This window comes from Myotis yumanensis, unplaced genomic scaffold (assembly GCF_028538775.1).
Source record: "Myotis yumanensis isolate MYYU_CA2020_CCGP unplaced genomic scaffold, mMyoYum1.0.hap1 SCAF_17, whole genome shotgun sequence".
Classification (NCBI taxonomy): Eukaryota; Metazoa; Chordata; class Mammalia; order Chiroptera; family Vespertilionidae; genus Myotis; species Myotis yumanensis.
This window is the reverse complement of record NW_027223768.1, coordinates 13,635,827-13,660,507: the sequence shown is the minus strand read 5'-3', so window position 1 is coordinate 13,660,507 and position 24,681 is coordinate 13,635,827. Positions and strand designations below refer to the sequence as shown.

The following is a 24,681-nucleotide window of genomic DNA, read 5'->3' as shown; positions in this document are numbered from 1 at the left end:
AGAGAGAAACATCATCGATTGGCTACCTCCTGCACACCCAGTGTAAGGACGGAGCCCGCAATCCGGGCATGTGCCCTGAAGGGGAATTGAATCACAATCTCTTGACGCTCAACCACTGAGTCAAACAGGCTGGGCCAGAATAGTTTTTAAATATAACAGTTCACGAGACATGATTTGTGTGGTGGTTACACAAGTATAAACATTTGTAAAATCCTGTGGATTGCCCTGGCTGGTGTGGCTCGGTGGATTGGAGCATTGTCCCATATAGAAAGGCCGTTGGTTCAATTCCCAGTCAGGGCACATACCTAGGTTGCAGGGATCCGGGGCACGTAAGAGAGGCAATCAATAGATGTTTCTCTCTCACATCTATGCTTCTGTCTCTCTCTCTCTCCCCCTTCCACTTTCTATAAAAATCAGTATTGAAAAAACATATCCTTAGGTGAGGATTAAAAAAAATTTCATGGGCTTGTACATAAAATCAGTGTACTTTACATGCTTTACTCTATTTATGTTTATCTCAAAAAAAGAAAATTCATCCGAAGACATGGGTACAAAGTCATTAATAGAATACTCACATTATATACAGACAGAAAAGCAAGAAATAGCTTCGTGTGACAATTTATTTTGGTATTGAGGGAGATAAAGCCAGAGAAGGAAGCAGGGGCTAGATAATGAAGGGCCTTGTGTGTCTTGGTGGCAACAGGGAAACATTAAAGGGTTTCAAGCAGGCTAGTATTTGCATTCAGAATACACAGGCAAGCACTGCAAAGGCTGCACCTTAGTGGTGATGCTGTATTCAGAGAGAGCATTTAGAAAGCTACAACAAAAGCACAGCAAGAAACCAGCTCCAGTGGCTTGGTTGGTTGGGCATCATCCCATGCACCAAAAGGTTGCCAGTCTGATCCTGTCGGGTGGAATACCTGAGTTGGGGGTTTGGTCCTTGGTCAGGAGGGAATGGAGAGTGGCCCATCAATGTCTCTCTCTCACCCCCTCGTCATTCCTCTCCCCAAGCATGTCCTTGGGTAGAGGTTTTAAAAAAAAAAAAAAAAAGCATAAGCAAGAAATAATTAGGGTAAAGAAAAGTTTTCGTGAGTGCCTACAATGTGCTAGCAACTAGATACTTCATAGGTATTATTTTGTTAAACCCTTAAAACAATCCTACGAGATTGGTATAATTGCTAAATTTTATAAAAGCAGAAACTGAGACTCAGAAACAGTTGTAAAATGTTTCTATCACACCATGCTGCTGAGTGCAGAATGGATTTGAAAGGTATCTGGGAGGTAAAATCAATAGATGTTTATGATTATCTGGATATAATATGAACTGAGGGGAGTGGGGGAGAAAAATGACAGGCAGGCAGACACATGCACCCCCACAAGTTAGAAATAACTCAGATTTCTACACACCCTACTTTTTATAGTATTTAGCTCTATGCCTAAATAACTAATTTTCAGTGCAGGTAAGAAGGGTCTGTTCACCTGAATTTCTTCTCTCATTAAGTATGAGAGGCCCACTTCCTCTTCTCCCTCTCCCAATTCTGAGCCTGCTTCATCTTCCTCCTCATCCTCGTCTTCCTCCTCTTCTTCCTCATACCCTTCAGGTGGACCTGCTTCATCTTCCTCTTCATCATCTTCATCTCCATCTTTAAAAATATTTTCAGAGATAGGCAAATGGCTGGGCAAATGTTTCTTGATAATATATTGATTCTTTTAACCCTTACCCCAATCACTTCAAACTCTTAAGCAAATGGGTGGGAGGTATCTCAGGGTGATTTTATTTCTTAAAATGTCCTTTTTATAACACCCATATTTACTACTTGAAAAATAGGGTTTCTAAATACTGAAAATTTCCAACATATAGCTTTTCATCACAATATTACATGTACTAAAGTTTGTTTTGCTCTGTGGACACTTCAAAACCTGCTTGTCCATCATTCCATCACTTTATAACATTGTTTATCCACCAATTCTTTTCAAATAATAGTAACAAAGTGTACCATTACTAATAACAGCTATTTTGTCCATCTTATCTGTTAGTCACCCATTTTCCCAAAAATATATATTCACTATCTAATTCTAGAACATTTCCATCAACCCCAAAGTAACCCCAAATCCATTGGCACTCACCATTCTCCCCTCCCCTAGCCCTGGCAACCAATAATCTACTTTGTACTCTGTGAATTTGCCTACTCTGGACATTTCAATATAGTTATACAATATGTAGCCCTTTGTCTCCGGCTTCTTTAACTTAGTAGAAGGTTTTCAGGGTTCACTCTGGTATCAGTACTTCATTCATTTTTATGGCTGAATATTTTTCATATATATATATATATATTGTATTTTGTTTTTCTATTTATCAATTGATGAACATGGGTTGTTTCTACTTAGTGGCTATTATAGATAACTAGATTTGTGCACATTGAAAGGAAATTGATTAAGTGTCCAGCAGGGTGGGGTCCCTCAGCCTGGCCTGCGGGGATTGGGCAGGAACTGGCTCTCTGACATCCCCTGAGAGGTCCCAGAGTGTGAGAGGGCAGTTCTCAGGTGACATACCCCAGAATCGAGCTCCCTCCTCTCTGGTTCTGGGGTGGGTCACCTGAGAAACGCCACTGCCAAGTCACCACAGCTCAGCAGCTCCTGCGTTGAGCATCTGCCCCCTGGTGGTCATTGCACATCACAGCTACCGGTCGGACGGTTGCGTAGCCTTTTATTGGGTTTTTTTTTAAAGTACTATTTTAAAAGTTGCAAAAAAAACCTTAACATAACATAACATACATACATACATACATAAATAAAAGTTGCCACTTTTACTGGGTGGCTTATACAGATATATAAAATTTCATGGAGCCTGATATAATGATCATTAAATGCCCCCAAAGCTATCAGAAATCTCAAAGAATATAGGACTAGGGCTATAGGTTTCTAAATGTTTCTTGTCTTACTAACATCTTTTTTTCCCTACACCTAAATATCCATGCCCAATCTAATTTGCATGGTTAGAGTACAGGCTATAATTGTGGCACATTTGTGAGTATTATGAATGATTACCCTCATCATCCTCTGCTCCCGAGTCTGGTGCTTCGTTATCTTCCTGATCAAATCCATCTAAGTAGGTGATTTGCTGCAGCAGTTCAAAAATACTCTCTCTATAATCTTCTAGGGTTGTGATCTCACAGTTAAACAAGTCAAGACTTTTCAAATTTTTAAGATTTTGCTGGAAAAATAAGAAGTTAAAACTTACAATCAAAATGTAAAATATCTTGTTATTTTCTTTTAATTCATGAACCAGAAAACATGTACTTGAAATCAGAGGATGAGTTTTGAATCTTTAGAATTTTATAATGAAGGGTTATTATATCAAACACAGCCAATTCTCTTAACGAAGCGCTGGCATGCTAACTCCACAGAAGTAGGAACTTGGTTGTGTTCAACTGCTGTGTCTCCAGCACCTGGCTTAGTGCCTTACTTATAAAAGGCACTCAATATATTTGTTGAGCAGATCTACGCACAAATAGGCAACAATAATAACATGTTTAGTTTAAATCCACAAACTTACTTCCAACAATTTCAACCTCTTCACAAACTTTTTAAAAATCAGAGCAACAATTTCCACTTTATCTTCTTTTCCTTTCCTCATACTAGGAAACAAATGAGCAAATAATGAAATAACTAAAAAAAAAAAAAGTCAAGAAGAAAGGAAAAGGAATAGAATTTAAGAAAATACTAGAAATTTTCAGACCAGATATTCAACTCTTAAAGTTGATAATAAAATAAATTTCTCATGGGTTTAAAAAATTATCTTAATGTTTTACTTAAAAGGAAAAGAAAGCCTTAACCATATAGATCAATGATTTTCAACCAGTGTGCTGCAAGAATTTTTAAAACATGCAATACCTGACTAGTCAGGGGCACTCAACTCTTTTTCCCTTCGATTATCAAATAAAAAAATGACAACACGCCCTAGCCAGTTTTGCTCAGTGGAAAGAGTGTCAGTCTCTGGGCCAAAGGGTCCCAGGTTTGATTCCGGTCAAGGGCACGTACCTTGGTTGCAGGCTCCTCCCCAGCCTGGGCCCTGGTCAGGGCTTGTTCAGGAGGCAACCAATCGATGTGTTTCTCTCACATTGATGTTTCTCTCTGTCTTTCCTCTCTCTTCAACTCTCTCTAAAAATCAATGGAAAAATATCCTCAGGTGAGATTTAAAATAAATAAATAACAACACAACACTAGCCATCTGGTGTGAATGCCCTGTCTTGAACCATAAATACATGTCATATAATAGAGTTGCATCTTATTGGTCGCATCACATAAGGTTGTATCTGATTGGTTAATTCTTGATACCAGAAATTCTGTATGGGCACTTGATTTTTTAAAAAGTCACTTTGGAGCAAAAAGGGTAGGTAATTATTTTTTTTCTGTAAATCATTCAAAATGCTTTTTTTTTGGTCAGATCAGCAAAACATATATTTTTTGGTGTGTAGCAGAACTTTAGTAATTATTTTATGTGTGCCATGAGATGAAAAAGGTTGAAAATCGCTGATCTAGATAATAATATATAAGAAATTCAGAAGTTTCACAAGAATGAAATAGAAATCAATAGAATAACCTCTCCTGATATTTAAGTATTTGTATAAATATTTATCAGTATTTTTCACAATAAGCAGATAAAAATTTCTGATATATATGAATTTTCACTTTTATTCTGATAGGTAATATCAATGAAAATTGTTATTCAAAGTACTATGAATATAGTATCTATTTTTTAGTAATTAAAAACCATCTGAAATTTTTCAGTGTTTACAATAGTCTTCTAATATTGGTGTCTCATTTGAGTGACTGATTAAACTTTATTGTACCTTCCTATCTTCTTTTACTTTTTTCCTTCCAACATGGTATTCATTGTATGCTTTTTAACCTTCTTATTTATATTCTTTTATATATATATTTTTTATTGATTTCAGAGAGGAAGAGAGAGGGAGAGAGAGATAGGAACATCAATGATAAGAATCATTGATTGGCTGCCTCCTGCACACCCCCTACTGGGGATCGAGGCCACAACCCAGGCATGTGCCCTTGACTAGAATCGAACCCAGGACACTTCAGTCCGCAGGCTGACACTCTATCCACCAAGCCAAACCAGCTAGGGCCTTATTTATATTCTTGTATTCTACTGATGAATAAAAGAAAAATATTTGTCTACTAAATAAATGAGCAATATTTTTCTGTTCCTGCTAATATATATATTTTATATATATAATATGCATATGTGTTATATATATGGTATCCCCAAAAAGATGTATATACACTTTAACAGCTGATAGCTCAATTTTGAAAATGAAATGCGTTTTAATAAACACTGCCTTTATAATTATTCAAAGTGTGTGTATACTTTTTTTTGGATACCCTATATATGCAAATCTCAGAAAATTCAACCAAAAAAGCAAGCCCAGAGACAAACCTTTCCACTTACCAGAGCTTCTAGTGCACTGAGATCTTTTATTTTGTTTCCACTCAGATTGAGGTGGGTAAGATTAGGACATTTCTCTGCCAGGACTTCCAACCCTCCAGAAATTCTGTTGTTACTAAGTTCCAACTATATATTCAACATGGGGAGAAAACAAAGAATGGTGAAGACTTAGAACAGATCAAAGATTTTAAAAATATATCAATTTGACAGAAAGCATTTGTCATTCTCTCTGGCTTCAAGACTGTCACAAGTAATTAATTTCCAAATTCCACCTACAACCACCAAAGAGTATGTTAGAACTCCTGTATGGATGGATGCTTGATTTATGATGGGTTATATCCAGATAAACCCACCATTGTAAGTCCAAAATATTGCAAGTCAAAAATGCATTTAATGCCCCGGTCGGGTTGTTCAGTGGTTAGAGCATCAGCCTGCAGACCAAAGGGTCACAGGTTTGATTCCCAGTCAAGGGCACACACCTCGGTTGCAGCTCAATCCCCAACCCAGGTCAGGGCACATGCGGCAGGCAACCAATTGATGTGTCTCTATCACATAGATGTTTCTCTCTCTCCCCTCCTCTCTCTCTTTCCCCTCCCTCCATTCTCTCTAAAAGTCAATGGGAAAATATCCTCACATAAGGATTTTTAAAAAATGCATTCAGCCGTAACCGGTTTGGCTCAGTGGATAGAGCGTCGGCCTGTGGACTCAAGGGTCCCAGGTTCGATTCCAGTCAAGGGCATGTACCTTGGTTGCGGGCACATCCCCAGAGGGGAGTGTGCAGGAGGCAACTGATCGATGTTACTCTCTCATCGATGTTTCTCTCTATCCCTCTTCCTTCCTCTCTGTAAAAAATCAATAAAATATATTTTTTTTAAAAATACATTCAATACACCTAACCTAGCAACATCATAGCTTATGCCTAGCCTATCACATGCTCAGAATACTTACATTAATTAACCTATAGTTGGGCAAAATCAGCTAATACAATTAACATATACACTGTAGGATATCAGTTGTTTACCCTCATGATCTCGTGTCTGACTGGGAGCTGTGGCTCATTGCCACTGCTCAGCATCACGAGAGAGTAACATACCCCACATTGCTAGCCCAGCAACAGATCAAAATTCAGAACTGGTGGTGCAGTTTCTACTGAATGCATATTGCTTTCACACCATCATTAAGTCAAAACGTTGTAAGTCAAACCACTATAAGCCGGGGACTGTCGGAATAATGTCTCCTAATGTAGGTTTGGTTCCAATTGTTTAACAGTTGGATTTTATGTTTCAGAGGAAAACTTTAAGCTGAAAATGTTAAGTTGAAATTCATACCATAAAGCAACTCATTATTAAATATAAATTTCTAAAAGCAAGCCCAGCCGGCATGGCTCAGTGGTTGAGTGTCGACCTATGAACCAGGAGGTCACGGTTCAATTCCCCGTCAGAGCACATGCCTGGGTTGCAGACTTGACCCCCATTGTAGGGTGTGCAGGAGGCAGACGATCAATGATTCTCTCTCATCATTGATGTTTCTATCTCTCTCTCCCTCTTCTCCCTTCTTTTCTGAAATCAATATACATATATAAAATAAATTTATAAAAGCACTTATTACAGCTGATTCCAAAATTCTACATAGCCCTTTTGCTTACCTCTAGAAACTTAGAACCTTTTAGTTAAAAGGCAGAATAGTAAAAATAAAATAAAATAAATAAGGCAGAATAGTTATTACATTTGGTAAAAAAACAAACACAGAATAGCCCTTGGCATTCAAATCATGATGCTTTGATGCCTAATGTCAACTTACCTTTCGAAGTTTATTTAAGTTGGGAAGCCGGGCCAGTGAACTTAGTTCCACATTAATCATACTCAGAAACTCTAGTTTTTTAAAAGTATCATTCAGGCCCTCAATTTCCCCATTGACACAACGGCAGTTATCAATGACTAACTGTGTCATCTGTAAGAGAACAAGAATGATTCTTCAGTTTGCAGTCTGTTTAGCAAAAGACCTGGGGTCCAGACACTCTGGAAAAGTGAATATTAAAACCACCAATCCCTTTTTTCATTCTCCAAAAATACTGAAATACAGTCAACCAGTCATCACTATAAGTTAACCCTTTACATTTAAACCTGGACTAAGAAGTTTAATGCCTGCTTCAAATCACTGATGAACTAAAAAAAAAAAAAAAACCTTTGAAGAAAGTTCCCATGTGAAACTTGTTTCCAACTCTGAGGAGAACTCTCAACATCAGGGCATATATTTATGCAGGGAGGGGACACCTAGGCTCCTGGGAAAGGATGCGAGTGAGCTGCCTGAAAACAGTAGAGAGAAGCAAGGAAATTAGTTTTTCACTTTTTTTTTTTTTCAGTTTAATCCCCCTTATCTTTGGTTGATAAATGCCACCAAAACTCAAAAATACCATGTTACCCTCCATGAAGAAATGTTAGAAAGCTCCTCCTGAGACAACCCAGCTTTTGGATGTTATCTGTTCTAATATCAAGGCCAAACAATACCACCCAGAATGATACATCGTTGACAAAATGTTTATTTCTCCCTGCCATCTTGGCAGCATTTTTGTGACTTTCTCCCCATGCCTGGGAGGGGACAGGTGGTGGCTGGACCCTCTATTAGGTCGGAGCTGTAGAACAAGACTTTCTGCTGTGGGCCTACCCGGCCTTAATCTTAAGGGGGAGGCAGAAGTCCCTGACTCTCCATTCCCATATGTTCCAAGTGTTCTGAGCGCTCAAATTAGCAACAAGGAGCGCCACCTTCTCTCCTTGAAAGTGTCTTCGCCATAATGACTTCGGTGAGCAGAGAAGAAGGCATCATGATCTGTTTAGAGACGAGGAAGCCGAGCCGTCGGCCGGAGAGGCAGGTGATGACTGGTTGACTGAGAATGAATGACCTGCCTGGTGCCAGACAGAACGTGGTAGCGCCGCTGAGCGGAGAGGGCCGCTAGGTTTGGTGTCAGAACACCGGTTCCTCCACCCGAATAACCGCATGGCCCCGGGACGCCACTAACACAGTCCACCTCCCCAGTGTGTCTGCAGGAGTCCAGTGAGCAGCAAAGGGGAACGGTGCTTTGTAAACTGGGAAGAGGTATGCAAACGCACGACCGTTATTACACCACAGGGGAGGAAGGAGAGGCTGCAAAAAGCAACATCCGGGCACTCGCCAAAACTGGAAAGGAAATTACTTCCATGGCCCTAGGTAAGAGCGCGGGGGAGGGGTGACCGCGGTGGGGCAGGTAAAAGGATGGAGGGGGTATAAGTCCACTTTCCCATCCCAGGCCGTAAAGGCGCATTCTAAACGTGTGCTTCTGGGATGCAGCTTCTTAAGTTTGTTTTTTCCTGCAGCCCCCAGAGAGTCGGAGCTGGAAAACGTCCAGTTCTCTCTGATAACAGCGGCCGCTTCCTCCTCCCGCCACCTGCCAATTCCGGGAAACAAACTTTTACGAGTGCTCGCCGCCGCCGGGCAGCCCTGCCCATCTTCACGCCGGTGCACAGCACCGCGGCCGCCGCGGAGAGGTGACATCCCTTCCGTCCGACTCCGGCATAAACTCATCTCTGGCCGTTACGGCTCCTGACGCTCTCTCTCCTCCGGGACCAGAAGCGCGAGGTTCCCTCTGGCACCGGCCCCACTCTGGCGACCTGCCTCTCCGGCCGACGGAAACCCCACACGGGGCGGGGACTCCCCCCGGAAAAACGGGGTCGCCTCCCAGTGCCGCCTCCGCCCGGGGCGGGATGGCTGGGTGACGCCGGAGAGGCGCCCTCGGGAAGGAGGCGGAAACGCCTCCCGCCCGACCCCCCAAAAGTTGACCGCAACCCCGCCTCGCGTGGCCCCTCCCAACCCCGTCCCTTTAAGGCGACGGCGGCGAGCGCGCCGCATTTCGTTCCGCCGAACCCATCTTTGAGCACAAAACCCCTACGACCCAGGCGCTGAGTTTGGTGAAACCGTCTCCGGGGATCAAATTCGGAGTCGCGGCCGCCACGGCGAGACAAGCCGAACGCCGCGGGGAAGGAGGCTGCTCCTCGGGTCCCCGCCCACCGCCGATTACCGCGACGAGTCCCCCAAACTTCCCCGCGGCCGGAGCGCCGGCCGCTGACCCAGATTCCGCCCGCGCGGTCGGCGCGCGCTTCCCCGGGGAGTGGGCGCCGCCGGCGGGGGTCGCCGACCTCGGGAGCGACCCCGGGCTGCGCGGGCGCGACGTCGGCGGGCGCCCAGGGGCCTCCGGGCCGGGCCGCCCCTCCCCCCAAAAGAGGGCAGCCCCGAGGAAAAGTTGGACTAACTTCTCGGGCGACGATGGCTGCGGAGGGGCGAGCGGGACTCGGGGTCGCGCCCACGCTGCCTGTCCCCGGAGGAGCCACTCGGGGAGCCGAGCGGCCCGCGACACCCGGCTTCCCGCCCCCACGCGGCCAGGACGCCGGAGAGGAGAAGGGGACTAAGCCCCCAGGCACACACAAAAACGCCCCTAGAAACTTACACCCTTCGCCATTTTAAGTAAAAGATATGAATGATTTAAACTTCAAATTGAATATTTCCTGGGGTTGGGGTTAATTCATGACCCCTCCCCGCGCACCCACCCGGGCCCCCCCCGAAACCCGATCCTCCGAACACTGGCTGGTGGGGAAGGGGAGGGGGCTGAGTCATCTCACCTCCTCCGGGGCTCGGTTCCTCAACTCCTGGTTAATCCTCGTCTTCATCTCCATGTCCTCCTCCTGCTCTCTGCTCCTCCTCTCCTCCGTTATCCGGCCCTGCCTTCCCCACTACCCCCAACCCTCAAATTGTAAAAGATTTGGAAATGAATGAAAAGGAACGCAAATATAAACGCCCACCACCAGCAGAGAGGTGTGGGGGAGAAAGAAGAGAATGGCAGATGGAGTCCAAGGAGTTGGGACTCTAAGTCGGCTGCCAGCACCTCCTTGTCCACACACTCGCGCGCGCACTCACATGCACACACGCACGCACACACATACACACACCCGCAGTTCCTTCCCCTTCAATGGCTGCTGAGAGACTGAGCCTCCATGACACGACACCGCCAACCCCCTGGCCCACACTCCGCCCACCTCCCGAGTGCATTGGTTAATGCTTCAACATTGCCCTCTTCCATTGGACAGCACAAATGTCCATCAGCCTCGAGGGCGGGCCCGAACCAGCCAAGCTGTGTCTATTAGCTACAACCAAGCGCGCAGTTAACTCCGATAGGTCCAGGAGGGTGTTCGTCCTGGGAAATTATTTTGAATCCCACTAGCCCCCCTACTTTTCTTTGTGTGATTGGCGCGCTTTCTCTAGGCTCTCGGGCGGTTCTGATGCTTGCTGGGTTTGTTTGGGTGTTTTGTTTTGTTTTCTTCTTTATGTCCTTAGTGTTAAAGGGAGAAGGAAAACATCCGTCTTCCGTGCCCAAGTTGCGAGATTGGGTATTCACCACACAGCACGCACTGGTTCTTGGCGATTTGAAAGCACAGCTCCTGCTTTGTAGGCAAGGTGCACAGCAACATGCACGCACATCACATAAAAAACATGCCTTCCTGGCACTGCCCTGCTGGGTCAGGCTTCTGGTGCAGAACCAGAGGCGGAATGAAAATGGTATTTTAGCCCTAGCCGGTTTGCTCAGTGGATAGATCATCAGCCTGCGGACTGAAGGGTCCTCGGGTTCAATTCAGGTCAAGGGCACATGCCTGGGTTGGGTGCTGGATCCCCAGTGGGGAGCGTGCAGGAAGCTGCGATCAATGAGTTTCTCTCATCATTGATGTTCCTATCTCTCTCTCCCTCTCCCTTCCTCTCTGAAATCAATAAAAATATATTGATTTTAAAATACCACATTAAAAAATGGTATTTTAACTTCCACCATGATTGCGCCTGATAAATTCTGCTGGCGTCACCCTGATAATTCCCTGAGATCCTGCCCCACCACAAAGATTGCCGGTGTTTCTATCTCGCCCTTCCTTCCTCTCTCTCTAAAAATCAATAAAAATAGCCTGGCCAGCATGGCTTGGTGGTTGAGTGTCGGCCTATGAACCAGGAATCGGGCAGTCACGGTTCAATTTCCAGTCAGGGCATATGCCCCCGGGTTGCAGATTTGATCCCCAGTGTGGGGCTTGAAGGAGGTAGCTAATCAATGGATTCTCTCTCATCATTGATGTTTCTGTCTCTCTCGTCTTCTCTGAAATCAATAAAAATATTTTAAATTTTTTTAATTGAAAAAATAAATACTTTAAAAAATCCTCAGGTGAAAATGAACAATAACAAAAAAAGGACCACATACTGTACAATATAATACATAGACTTTCTGGAAAGGGCAAAATTATAGGGTCAGAAAACAGATCAGTCGTGACCAAAGGATGAGTGTGGGGAGAAGCTGACTATGAAGGGGCACAAAGGAATTATGGCAGGGAGGGTGTCAGGGGTGATGAACTGCTCTACATCTTGATTATGATGGTGTCACACAATTGTATGCATTTGTCAAAATTCATAGAACTGTACACTAAAAAGGGTGGATTTTACTGTATGTAATTTATACCTCCACAAACTTTATTTTTTAAAAAGGAATGAATCTGAACATTTTTTCCCAATAAAAAGGTGGGTTTTTAAAAAAAAAACAAAAAACTATATGCCCTCTTGCAATTCCACTTTAAAAAACAATTGGACGAATGTGTAAATATACGTGAACAATAATATTGTGATTGAAATATTGTTTGTTATAGGTAAAAACTGGGGAGGGGGACCCTAAGAGTCTGAAGGCAAAGGATTGGTTCAATACATCAGTTACTTCTATATAATACTATCCAGCTTAAATTGATGACAGGGATTTATATTTTTGACATAGAAGCATGTTCACAAAGTAATGTTAGAAAGGTTATAGACCAATTATGTATATAGTATGGTCCTATTTTTATAAAAACAATATTTATACACACAAAATATATGCATTCGGATGTAGCTTCATAGAAAAAAAGTTTGTAAGGTATCAGAATATTAACAGTGGTTATCTCTAGTTGTGAGAATTTTGAGTGATGTTATTTTTTTGAATCTTCTATTTTCCCTAACCAGCTATCACTTCTATAATTTAAAATAATAATTAAGGAAAAGTGACAAACCATTTCCAATATCAGATGTTCTCTACCATTCTGGTGCCAACTCCAAGGAACTGTTTTTTTTTTATTGTTTTAAAAAAGGAGCAAAAGGGCCAATCCTTCCCAAAGTGCATGGATTTATAACCAACTTGTGAGAGGGTTACTGAAATAAGATACATGTGATACATGAAATAAAATGCAAGATGAATGGTAGAACAATGGGGAGAATGCAGGGTCTGTGAGCGCATTAATTAGTGATTTGTGAATCATTGAATAAAGCCAATTTAACCTTTAAAAAATGTTGCATTTCACTTTTGCAGGTGTTGCCTTAGAAATTACTTGAAGCTTTAAAAAAAGGTTTATTGGTTTTTGTATTTGTACTTCCTCCTCAGAGCAATGCCTCCTTAGCTACTACAGGGAATTAACTGAGCCAGAATTGCCCTCTATTTCCTTTTATTTATTTATTTTTATTTACTTTTTTGTTAATCCTCACCTGAGGATATTTTTCCATTGATTTTTAGGGAGAGTAGAAGAGAAAGGGAAAGACAGAGAGAAACATCAATGTGAGAGAAACCCATCGATTGGTTGCCTCCTTCAGGAGCCCAGACCAGGGTCCTGGATGGGGGAGGAGCCTGCAGCCAAGGTACCTGCCCTTGACGTAATCGAACCTGGGACCCGGCTAGGGCTTCGTTTTATTTTCTTTAGAGATTTTTGTTTTTTGCCCTAACCTGTTTGGCTCAGTGGATAGAGCGTCAGCCTGCGGACTCAAGGGTCCCAGGTTCGATTCTGGTCAAGGGCATGTACCTTGGTTGGGGGCACATCCCCAGTAGGGGGTGTGCCGGAGGCAGCTGATCGATGTTTCTCTCTCATCAATGTTTCTAACTCTCTACCTCTCTCTCCCTTCCTCTCTGTAAAAAATCAATAAAATATTTTTTTTAAAGATTTTTGTTTTTTAATTATTTTAACACCTTTTGAGTGAGGGGTCAGTCAGAGCCTGATTCTTTGTCCTATTAATATTTCTATGTAACCTCAGCCAAGTGACTTTACCCTTCAAGTCCCATATCCTTTTGAAAAATGTATAGATATTTTGAGAGCAAAATGTCAATGAAAGCACAGCAAGCTAGTTCATTATAAGGTTTCAAAGAAATCCAAATCATTTGTCACATTCTGATCTGAGAATAGACTTCTTATTTAGGGGATGATTTAAACCACTAATACCCCTCGTCACAAGATTTTGGTGTATTACCCTCTAATTTCTATCCCGATAGCAATTCAGACATAAAGGAAAATAAAGAAAAAATTATCTTTAACGGAATCTTCAAACAATCGAAAGGAAGTGTTAATGTATTTTGCTTGGGTTGGTACACAATCATCATTTGAGTTAGATGAATGGTAGAGAAGAAAAAGAAAAATGGTAGGGAAGAAGAAGAAAAAGAAGATAGGCAGAATGAGGTGGCCACCAAAGCAGATGGGACAAATAATCACAATTCTAGGGCACCATGATATCCTTTGTCCTTCCTCCTTGCAAAGGGAGCAGTTTATCAGCTATATTAAGAGAATCCGGCCTTGATATAACCTATCATTTGGTGTCACCCTCAGAGACAATGAAGCAGGAGTCTGCCTTCCTTGGAGTAGCAATTTTTATGTTCTTACATGTGACTACAGGACCTAGTTATGCTCCCTTCCTGTGGAAAGACTGTTGACATGAGGTCAAGAAAATCTCACTGCTAATTGTCCATCTGCCTTGGTTCCCATAAACACTTTGCTCTACCGCTAATTAGAACTTGTCACCATTGTATTACAGTAATTGAGTAAGGTATCTGCATCCCCTAAGAAGTTCTTAAGGGCAGGGATTACATCTGATAAAATTTTTTATTTCTAGGGTCTGGCATGATGCCTAGCGCCTGGAAGTATTCCATATATGTTTATAACTAACGAAGGTATTGTTGCTAAACTCTACAAAAGTGACTGCAAAGAACAATTCGAGATGGCTGGAACCCCTACAAAGAGTGGCAAATCCCCTGCTACCTCTGCTTCTCCAGTTGGTGTGGGGCATTCGTTCTTGTGTGGTGCCTCAGACCAGTAGCCTCAGCGTCACACTGAAACCTGTCAGAAATGCAAATTTCTGGACACACCCCAAACTATGGAATCAGAAACTGTGAAAGGGGGAGGCCCAGAAATTTGTATTTTAATAAGCTTTCCAGACGATTCTGATGCACACTGTCGTTTGAGAAGCAGTGGTACAGGAGGAAGTTCAGTGGTACCTATATCCTTGCTCTGGTTCAGCTTAGCAACTGTATGACAAACCACAGGAAAATCCCTAAATCCCTCAAAGCTCAGTCTTTACAAGGTAAATAGGGAGTTGGAATGATGCCTGAGGATCCTTCTGGTATAAAATTCTGCGAAATAGCAAAGGTAAAAAAAAAAAAAAAAAAAAGTAAATAAATGTCCTAATGACTAGATTCATTCATTCAATCAGCAAATATTTATGTACCAGGCAGTGTTCTGGGCATGGAATCAATGCATGACACAAACTTACTCCTTTTTAATTAAAGTTACAACATTTCAGACCACAAATTCTTACCTGTCCTCTTTCTACAAGATTCTTATACTGTACTAGTATCTGTCCTGCATGTGAACTGGAAAACTAAGAAAGTGATCCACCCCTCCCCCAAATTACTTTAATTCTTGGAAACTTTTGTGTTCACCTAAGGGGCTTCAGTACCAATGTGTTAGAAGACAAGGGTGTGATAATAAATGTGACTATCTACCAAGTTAGACTATTTCTGGGTCTGTATTACTTCACGGAATACAGTTGCTTGCACTTGTAGGAAATCAGGTGCTATCGAATTCTGTCTCCTCATTGATTCTCTGCCCTCAGCAATCAGTTACCACCTGTACTGCTTGAGGAAGTTCCTTTTGATCTGCCTCCCTTCCTCTCTGAACTCTCAGATACAGTGGGGCCTTGACTGACGAGTTTAATTCGTTCCGAGACCGAGCTCGTTAACTCAAATTACTCTACCAACTCAATGCAAAAAATCTGCCGGGAGACAGCTGGTATCTCAAAAAACTCGTTAGTCGGGACACTCGTAAGTCAAGGCCCCACTGTACTCGTCATACAAACTCAGAGCACCTAGTGGCTTCCTGTGAGGTGTTTTAGACTATTTGGGATATTTAGTAAGTTTACATATCCTTTTTTTAAAAAGGGCCTTTGAAGGAAAAACAAACCCAAAACTCGCCACACTTGGACGCTTTTGATTCTGACCTGTTCACATTTCACTACCTTTGAAAGGTCAGGAGATGGCGCCAGAAGGCAGCGGAGTGCCTTGGTTTTTGTAGGGTTTCAGCCAAACCCGGTGTAAGGCAAGGGCTGGAAAGTGGAATTAAAACAAAGGTGCCGGAGTTTGAGTAGCAACTAAGGGGGTGAGAGTGAGGGTGGGGGTGAGAGTGAGGGTGGGGGTGGGGGTGAGAGTGAGGGTGGGGGTGGGGGTGGGGAGGCTTCTTTTCTTAAACATATAAGGCTCCTCTTGACGTCTATCCCAAAGCAGCCTGGTGACATCAGAAATATCCACATGGGAGCCAAAGATCAAAATAAAGGCAAGTCTCTGGAGATGGTGCTTCCCTCGTCTAGAAACCAGGCCCTTTGTCCTTTGGGGAAGCACGAGGGCCTAGAGGAGCTGCTCACTCGGAAGTGAGAAATGCTGAGTTGGGGCTCAGACATCTTTGTGAAACAGTGTTCAATTGTGTAGACAAAATCCCAGAGCCCACCGGCAGTGAAACACTTCCCAGAAGGAATCACAAAACATTTTAAATTCAAATTCTAACAAAGTTTTTTTTTAAAAAAAGTTCATAGACAACCAGGAGGTGGCGCCTGGCAAGACACACTCCCTGCCTGGGGCGGCTGAATCACAGCCCCAGGCGCTCCCCGGGAACTCCGAGCTCATTCTGAGCAGGCCCCTTCTTTAGTGCCAAGCAAAAGACGTCTCTGCTTTCTTTTCTTTATTTTCTTTTATTTTTGTTAATCCTCACCAGAGAATATTTTTTCCATTGCTTTTCAGAGAGAATGGAAGGGGCGGGGGGAGGGTGGAGAAGGAGAAAGAGAGAAACATCAATGTGAGAGAGACACATCTACTGGTTGCCTCCCACACACGCCCCGACCAGGGGGCAGAGAGTGAACCTGCAACCCAAGTATTTGCCCTTGACTGGGAATGGAATCCGAGACCCTTTGGTGCACAGGCCAACCCCAGCCAGGGCTCTGCTTTTTCTTTGCTTTTTTTTTCCCCCTTCTTATTCCTCTGTGATAACTATCCTCATCCCCAGGAAGTCTAATTTACACTTTACCATCCATTCTTCTTAGATGAGATGTGTGGGGACTTTATGGGAACCTCAAAACAAAACTTTACAGTAAGTGCCTTGGCTGGTGTTGCTCAATGGATAGAGCAGCAGCCCATGCATGGGGGGTGGGAGGGGAGGCCGAGGATTCGACTCCGTGTCAAGGGCATGTACCAGGGTTGCAGGTTGCAGGTTCAAACCCAGACCGGTTGGGGAGCATGTGGGAGGCGACCAATCATATGTCTCTCTCACATCGATGTTTCTCTTTCTTTCCCCCTCCCTCCCTCCCTCCCTCCCTTCCACTTCCTCTAAAAAAAATAAATAAATAAATAGAAAAATATATCCTTGGTGGGGATTAACAATGACAACTTTCCTGTAAGGGAAAAATCATATCGAGGGTGATGAGAGAATTAAAAAGGAAGTGACATCTGCAAAATGGCTTGGCTTTGCAGATCAGCCACAGAAAGGCCTGGGCCAGGGGCTCCTGCCTCCGCAGGTGCTGATGACCCTGCACAGGCTTTATTCTGTTGGGCGTTTATCCTGCTCGCTTTGCTTTGGCTATTTATTGCTACTTAGCAGGAGCGAGGAGGGAGGGCAGAGGGAGCTCAGATGGGAGCATCCTCCGGGCTGGTGACTGATGAAGGGTACGGAGGAGAGAGAGATCGCAGCGTCTGGTCTGAAAGTGTTTGGGTTTCCCAATCTCTAATGAAGGACTTCGGGTGTACATTCCGATCGGGATTTCCAGTCCCGTGGGGAGCAAGCAGCAGCCCACATTCCCGACACGGCCCCGCGCCCAGCTCCCGGTGGCAGGTCTCACTGGGCCCCGCGTGTCCTGCTCAGCCCTTTGTTGGGAGGGAAGACCCTGGGCCCCTCTTCCAGCCGGGTCACATGGTCTCTCTGTGCTCCCTCCCCCCTCTTTCTCTGGAGCCCGCCTTTTTTGGTGATGGCAGTGATTGTTCCTAAGGTCTCCCCATCTCTCCTCCTGCCCTGGCCTCCCTGCCAGGGGTTAGTGTCCTTTTCAGTGACAAAAGCCTGCCCTAGATCTGGACTCCCTGGGGAGGGAGGTGCCTGGGTCTGGCAGTTGGAGCCGCTGTCTCCCCATGGTGCTGCGACAGCCCCTCCCCCGCTGGGCATACAAATGGGCTTTATACAACAAACACAACCCCCACCCCCCACCCAGGCCACACAGGCACGTGGACCCGGGCCTCACCGTGGGAAGGGGGTGGTGACAGGCACTCCAGACAAGTTCTCTTGGCCTCGCTGCTCCTCTTTATTTCCCACAACTCAGGTTTTAGTCCTTGACTTCCTACCCTGAGTCTCCCAACTCCTCCTGGTCACCTGTCTCCTAACTCTGGCCTCTTCCTATTCCAGCGCCGTTCAAATTCTTCAGGAGATTGGGAACGGGTCCTCCCACCGTCTGCCCCACACCACCCAGGGAGCTGCTCCTCAGAGCAGCCAGCCGGGGAATGAGAACCCAGTGTCCCCCCTGCGTGGGCTGGATTGAACCCCGGAGCCCTCCTTCCCTGCCGCTCCCCGTCCAGGGGACACCCTTCTGAACAGTGTCTGTGTGGAAAGAGGAGGAAGGAAGAGCTCACCCAGCTGGGCTCCTGAGCCAGGGCCAGGTCTCCAGTGGAACCCGGGGTGCACTCAGCGTGCTTCGGTTCTGAGCAGGGCCAACCTGCATGCCTAATCGGCTATTTAAGGAGCTGTTGGCCAGCAACCCAGGCAGCCCAGCTCCCCACCTATACCCATCCAGAGCCACCTTAAAAGCAGAAGGCAATTGTGAAGTCGCTGGCCAGCAAGTAGAGTGAAGACTGCAGAGGGAGATAAAAGAGAGAGGGCCCAGAGAGAGGGCAGTGAGATTTGTCCTGGGGAACCTCGAAACCAACGGTAGCCGACTGAGAACCAACCACCCTGGAAGCCCACAGAGACACAGAGACAGCAAGAGAAAAAGAGAAGAGAGAAATACATTCAACTTCAGGACTCTCTCTCTCTCTCTCTGACTCTCTCTCTCTCTCTCTCCCTCCCCCCCTCTCTAATCTGGTCCTCCAGTCTCCAAACTCCCAGTACCTTGTGCTCCTTCTGAGGATACCATCATGTTCTTCACGTTCCTGCTACAGGTGATTTGGATCCTGGCTGCTTTCGGGGGTAGGTACATCTGAATGTCAGTGTCTGCTGATGTCCTTACGCAAGCTTAGCGGGAGGAGGGTGGTTAAGGAAGCCTAGGGGCTAGAAAAATAGTCTCAGTGATTGGGGGGCACAACAGGGGGTGGGGAGAAGATCACTTTCCTCTTTCCCCTCTGCCTTCCCAGCCCTGCTGTTAGTGAGGAGGGGGGATCTGGGGGGGATGGGGGCAGGATGTGTAAACACACCCTGGAACCTCTGTGCTGGCTAGATTCTCTCCAGAGCTCTTGCCCCCACTGCCCTCGTCCCAGGCAGCCCTCCTGGCCTGTCTCATCTACTAACTCCCCCAATTAGGGAGTCAAAGAGCCCTGGAATGAGAAAATAAAAAACTGATGTCAAGGAGGGGTATAGCCTAACCACCGGCCTAACTCAGACCCTGATGCCGGACCACGAACCTCATGGCCAAGGGCCCCTTTGAGTCTGTGGAATGACTAATTTCCCAGTTTTTCCCTAGAAGGAAGTAGCAATGATAGTCAACACAGCTGGGCCCTTTACAGTTTATAAAGGCCTTTCAGGAGCCCCAGGGACTTGAGGGGGGACTCTTGGGAGAACAGGCTGAGGTGCTTCGGGGGGCGTCCCCAGGACCCCACCCCTCATATTTGTGTCTCCTGTGCCTCCCGCAGTACCCAGCACCCAGTAGGTGTGTGATTGAGTCGTTGGAAGAACACGGTGAAGAGGGTTGTCTAGAGAGCACGGTGGAACAGAGAGGATGGTGGGGGAGCCAAATGCAGAGCAGCTCATTGCATCTGAGGAAAGAGAAAAAAATGGGGAAAGTCCTCAGGAAGCCATGTAAAATAAGTGTGTGAGGATGTGGTGGAGGGGAAGGGCCAGGCGGCCCCTGCCCAGGGCCAGGGGTTCGAGTTGTTAGGACGTCCCACTGAACTGGTGAATGGAGGCTCCCTTAGCCTCCGGTGGGCGGCTTTTCACTGTTGTCTGAACCAAGGGATGGGCTAGCGGAAGAACCCAAGACTGAGATCAAGGATATCTTAGAAGTCTGAGGAATTTAAGGGAATAAGAGAGAGAAAGGAGGGAAGTTAGGATTTTTCTCCAAAGTTTCTAGCCATTTGAATAATGCAGACGGAACCTGCAGGGAGAGCTCGCTTTCCCCCTGGAAGCAATTTGGCTCTGGGTGCGGTGAGGGCTGGGCCAGCAGACCCCCTGCCTGTCAGCCCCAGACGGGACTGCACGCGAGCCTGGCATGTGACCCGGCTGGCAGCTCTCATTCCCACACACAATGCTCCACTTTCATCCTGTCCCTGCCAGCCTGGCTGCCTGTGCCCACCCACCACCCTCCGTGTGGAGTGGACCCTGGCCTGACTCCCGCCTTCCCTAGCCATCTGGGAATCTGGGGAGCAGAGGCTCCTGGTGATGGGGGACGTTTCCTTTAGCGGGACTGGAACCAGAGGAGGGAGCTAAATGTTCACCGCCCGCTCAGTGCTTTGATTTGGGCAATGCCCTTCTCCCCTCAGTAACACTGTCCCCTCCTCTGAACTTCCTTTCCCTCCCTGTTCATCTCTTTCCTCCAAACCCCCTGCCCACACTCATCTCACCCCGATCTTCTCAGTGTTAGACTGGCTTGGCACAGGCTGGGGAAAAGTGAGGGTTGGGTGGACTGCTCATTTGGATCCAGGTTAATTTTAGTCTCGGGGCTTTATCTCTTTTATTTCTCCACCCCCTTTACGCAGCACAAGCACAGGCACAGCCTGGCTGGTGATTTTAAATAGGCCCCTGACCTTTACGACCTTTCCGCTGAGGTGTCCAGTTTCAGGGCTTCCTATGGGAAGTGCTGGAGCTGAGGGAGGAGAAGGAGGGAGGAGGGAGGAGGGAGGAGGGAGTAGAGAGGGAGGTGGAGGGTACAGATGCCCCAGAGGGCCCTGCCCCAGGCTGTAACTCAAATTACTCTGCCTTGCAGATGAACACTGGACATATGAGGGTGAGCTGACTCCAAGGCCTACCTACACTGATTTCTCCTTTCACACGGGGACCTCTTCACCGGGCAGGAAGATTTATGTCGTACGGCTTGCTTTAGCTTTTCGCCCTAGCTCCTTTCCTTCCCCATCACCCCAGGTCCTAGGTTTTGGATATGTGACTCCTAGACCTTGTTCGAATCATCAAATCCCACACCCCCTGACTCGGCAGAAAAGCCAGTTACGTCCTCCGTTTGTGGGATGGGGGAGTTGGAGTGGAAAGAATATTGGATAGGGAAAATGAACCGTGAGCGTAGCTGCCAATTCACCTCCTACCTCTCTATCCTGATCGATCCTACCCCCAACCTGCATCTGGAACTGGGACAGAACCTGAGGTCAGGGGTAAGGCACAGAATGGCAGGATTGTTTGTGATCCTGGTGGAGGTGGAATTCAATTCCTTTGAACTTCTGATTAATAACTTAACAAGTCCAGAGTCGATGCAAGGTCCAGGGTGAGAGCAAAAAGCAAATGAGGAAAAGCCCTACAGAGACCCTGCCTCTCGGGGACCCTTTTATGTCCCGTTTTCCTGCTCCTGCTCCCCTCCCCGGCTGGGCATGAGGGGTTTTATCCAGCCCCTCTTCCTCTCAGTGAGCTTTCTTGCCCTCAAACTACAGGTAAGTAAAACCCACGACCCCCATCTCTCAGGAAAGCTGGGGTCAGCCCTGCCCCGGGGGAGGAGGAAGAAACAGAAGCATCGGGTCCAGCGGGGGCTCCTACCTCACCCAGCTGAACACAGCGGGGTCTTCACCTGGGGCGGGAGGACACGCATCTCTGCCTCTACACAGATGTGTAACTTGGGGGGGGGGGGGGTGATGGCTGGAGGGCAGGACAAATATCTGTGGTAACTTCCACCAGGCCCACATGGTCAAGACCACTGGCCGGCCTCTTTCCCTGAGTGTGGAGGCAATGCCCAGTCCCCCATCAATATCGAGACAAACAGTGTGACTTTTGACTCGGACTTGCCCGCTCTGCGGCCCCACGGATATGACCAGCCTGGCACCGAGCCTCTGGAGCTGCACAACAATGGCCACACAGGTAACGAGCCCCGGCTCTCAGCAAGGGACCGAGCGAGCTCTGACCTTACAGTCGGGGGAGAAGCGTTCTCCCGACTTCTGAATCCCAAGGCTGCTTCTAGACACGTGGAGATGTGAGAATGGGGATGAGGTTCCTGGAGCAAAAGTGGGAACTGAATGTCTATGATCAAGCTCTCTGGGTGGATTGGTCTAACACCATCGACTTGATCTTCAGTGAGAAAGATGTGCTAGAAAAGCAGTGGCCCATGGGAAGGGCTGGGTGCTATTGGTGAAGGAAGACTGAGAAGGCTGGCCAAGTCTCCCAAGAATTGGTGGCAACCCAGGGGTGGGGATGTGTCCACACTCCTCTACCAACCCGAGCTCTCGCTCTCTTTCCCTCACAGTGCAACTCTCTCTGCCCCCTACCCTGTACCTGGAGGGACTTCCCCGGAAATATGTAGCTGTCCAGCTCCACCTGCACTGGGGTGAGAGAGGATCCCTGATGGGGTCCGAGCACCAGATCAACAGCAAAGCCTCGGCTGCAGAGGTACCAGAGAGCGGGGCTTGGACCAGCACGTGGTGACAGGCAGGGTCGGCCCCCGGGAAAGGAGGGCCTGGAAACTGGGAGAGTCACACGTGGAGGATAACCCGGCCCTGCGGGCAGATCTGGGGCTGGAAGTGGGGGTGGCGGCGGCTGAGGCCAGAGCCTTTGGGAGCGGGTGGTGGAGGAAAGATGAAATGACCCGACTCCCTCCCCCTCAGCTCCACATCGTGCATTACGATTCTGATTCCTACAACAGCGTGGGTGAGGCTATGAAGAGCCCTCAGGGCCTGGCTGTCCTGGGCATCCTCATTGAGGTGAGTGGCCCCCACTCCCTCTGCACCCCTCAGTCCTACTCTGCCCATGTCTGTTGTTGGTCTCCCTCCCAAGGCAAGTGAGCAACCGCTCTGACCATTTATTTTCTAATGAATGTCTTCCTCCAAACATGGACTCGTGCCAAACTCTCCCCCTTTCCAGGTGGGTGAGACTGAGAATCCAGCTTATGAACACATTCTGAGTCGCTTGCATGAAATCAGGTATAAAGGTGAGCCCTAAAAATCTATTTTAGGACAAAGTGAGATTAGACATCAGGGAAATCCCTCCCTCCCCCACTCCCACCACAAAATAAATAAATAAATACTAAGAGGCCAGAGATGAGGGAGTGAGGTAGCAGCAGGAATTCTGCTTCCGGGCGCCCTTTCTAGGGAAACTAGAGCTAGGGTGCAGCGGGAGCATGATCCCAGTCCGTTCTCCCCCAGGTCAGAAGACCTCAGTGCCTCCCTTCAGCGTGAAAGAGCTGCTCCCCCCAGAGCTGGCACAGTTTTTCCGCTACAATGGCTCGCTCACCACACCCCCCTGCTACCAGAGTGTGGTCTGGACAGTCTTCAGTCAGAAGGTCCAGATTTCAGCGGGACAGGTGAGTGGTGGGGAGATGAGGCAGCAACGCCACAGCTGTAACCCCAGACCCTTTCCCACACCTAAGTGACACTCTGCTCGAACCCCACTCTTCTAGCTGGAAAAGCTTCAGGAGACACTACTCTCTAGAGAGATGGAGCCCGCTCAGGTCCTGGAACAGACCTACCGAGTCCCACAACCTCTCAATCAGCGAAAAGTCCTTGCTTCTTTCAACCAAGGTGACTGTACAAAGCTCGGAAAAGGAGGGGGGAAACTGGGGTTCTCCATGGCAGGAACTAGGGGGCCCCTGGAAGGAAAAGAAGGCTAAGAGGGTAAGGGTTTCCAGGACTCACTTGGACTGGGAACCAGGCCCCAACCCTCAGCGGCCAGGTGACTTCCCCAAGTACAGGGGCACGCTGGGATGGGGCTCTGACGCCCCACTGACCCAAGTTTCCTTTCCTTACAGACGAATCCCCGTATACCACAGGTAAGGCACCCTGCCCAGTTTCTGGGGAGGGGGGCTCCTCAACGAGAAGGGGAGGGCTCAATATCTATGTCAGTCTTAGGCTGACACCCCCCATCTTTCTCTCCCAGGTGAAATGCTGAGCATAGGAGTGGGAATCTTGGTTGGCAGCCTCTGCCTTGTGGTGGTGGTTTATTTCATCGCTAAGAAAATCCAGTGAGGCCCTACTTCCCATTCCTCTAGTCCCTTCTTTCCTATGGAAAAGCATTCTCTTAGTCCACTTAGCTGTCTCTCCTAGTCCACCAGTCATGCCCGTTCCCTGTTCCAGGAAGAAGAAGTTGGAAGACGAGAAGAGTGTGAGATTCACCTCAGTACAAGCCACGGAATAGACTCCATCGCGAGCATCATGGACTCCTAGGTCATACCTGTCAGGGAGCGTCCAGAATGGGGGACAGGGACTGGCCGGAAATACAAACCCCTCCTTCCTCCAGACAGTCATGGACTGGCTCTCAGTCAAGAAAGAACTTCAGTCTCTCAAAACGTATAGGAGATGAGGAGAGCCCTACATTGATAATGCAGAGGGCACGCTGTGTTTGGTTGTAGGGGAAGTTGGGAATGTGACCCAAATTCCCCCACCCCCTCTCCTTTATGGCTCTTTCGCTAGATACGGGCAGGATATCGCCTCAGGAAAAAGGGTTGCTGTTGTGGGGGTTATATTTTTGCTCAATATATTTGAAAATTAAGGTTTCTGA

The 24,681-nt window shown here is 46.8% G+C and overlaps 2 protein-coding genes across 5 annotated transcripts in view; one reads left to right on the top strand and one right to left on the bottom strand.

The window, feature by feature from the left end:
* Positions 1-18,992, bottom strand: part of ANP32E (acidic nuclear phosphoprotein 32 family member E) — a 25,953-nt gene extending 6,961 nt beyond the window's left edge. Inside the window, exons 1-5 of one of the 4 annotated variants that reach the window (XM_070396802.1) lie at positions 18,937-18,992; positions 7,265-7,414; positions 5,468-5,590; positions 3,049-3,214; positions 1,480-1,643 (exon numbers count right to left, since the gene is read on the bottom strand). In XM_070396802.1, the coding sequence (XP_070252903.1) occupies positions 1,480-1,643; positions 3,049-3,214; positions 5,468-5,590; positions 7,265-7,414 (603 nt within the window). In that variant the 5' untranslated portion in view covers positions 18,937-18,992. Of the gene's footprint in view, positions 1-1,479; positions 1,644-3,048; positions 3,215-5,467; positions 5,591-7,264; positions 7,415-10,113; positions 10,477-18,936 lie in introns of those variants that run through there. The other 3 variants (XM_070396799.1, XM_070396801.1, XM_070396800.1) reach the window with 3 other exon arrangements.
* Positions 18,430-24,681, top strand: CA14 (carbonic anhydrase 14). The gene is made up of 11 exons (XM_070396798.1): positions 18,430-19,014; positions 20,963-20,983; positions 21,874-22,053; positions 22,436-22,578; positions 22,794-22,889; positions 23,050-23,116; positions 23,331-23,488; positions 23,585-23,705; positions 23,933-23,953; positions 24,061-24,145; positions 24,258-24,681. Exons 1-11 carry the CDS (start codon positions 18,963-18,965, stop codon positions 24,316-24,318), a joined length of 1,005 nt encoding a protein of 334 aa, XP_070252899.1. The 5' UTR covers positions 18,430-18,962; the 3' UTR covers positions 24,319-24,681.

What these genes read in the sequence shown, in the direction of transcription:
- CA14 (XM_070396798.1), top strand. Translation starts at nt 18,963, where the DNA reads ATGTTCTTCACGTTCCTGCTACAGGTGATTTGGATCCTGGCTGCTTTC. An exon ending in GCAAAGCCTCGGCTGCAGAG is followed by an intron (nt 22,579 to 22,793) that starts GTACCAGAGAGC and finishes CCTCCCCCTCAG; the next exon opens with CTCCACATCGTGCATTACGA. An exon ending in CGAATCCCCGTATACCACAG is followed by an intron (nt 23,954 to 24,060) that starts GTAAGGCACCCT and finishes TTTCTCTCCCAG; the next exon opens with GTGAAATGCTGAGCATAGGA.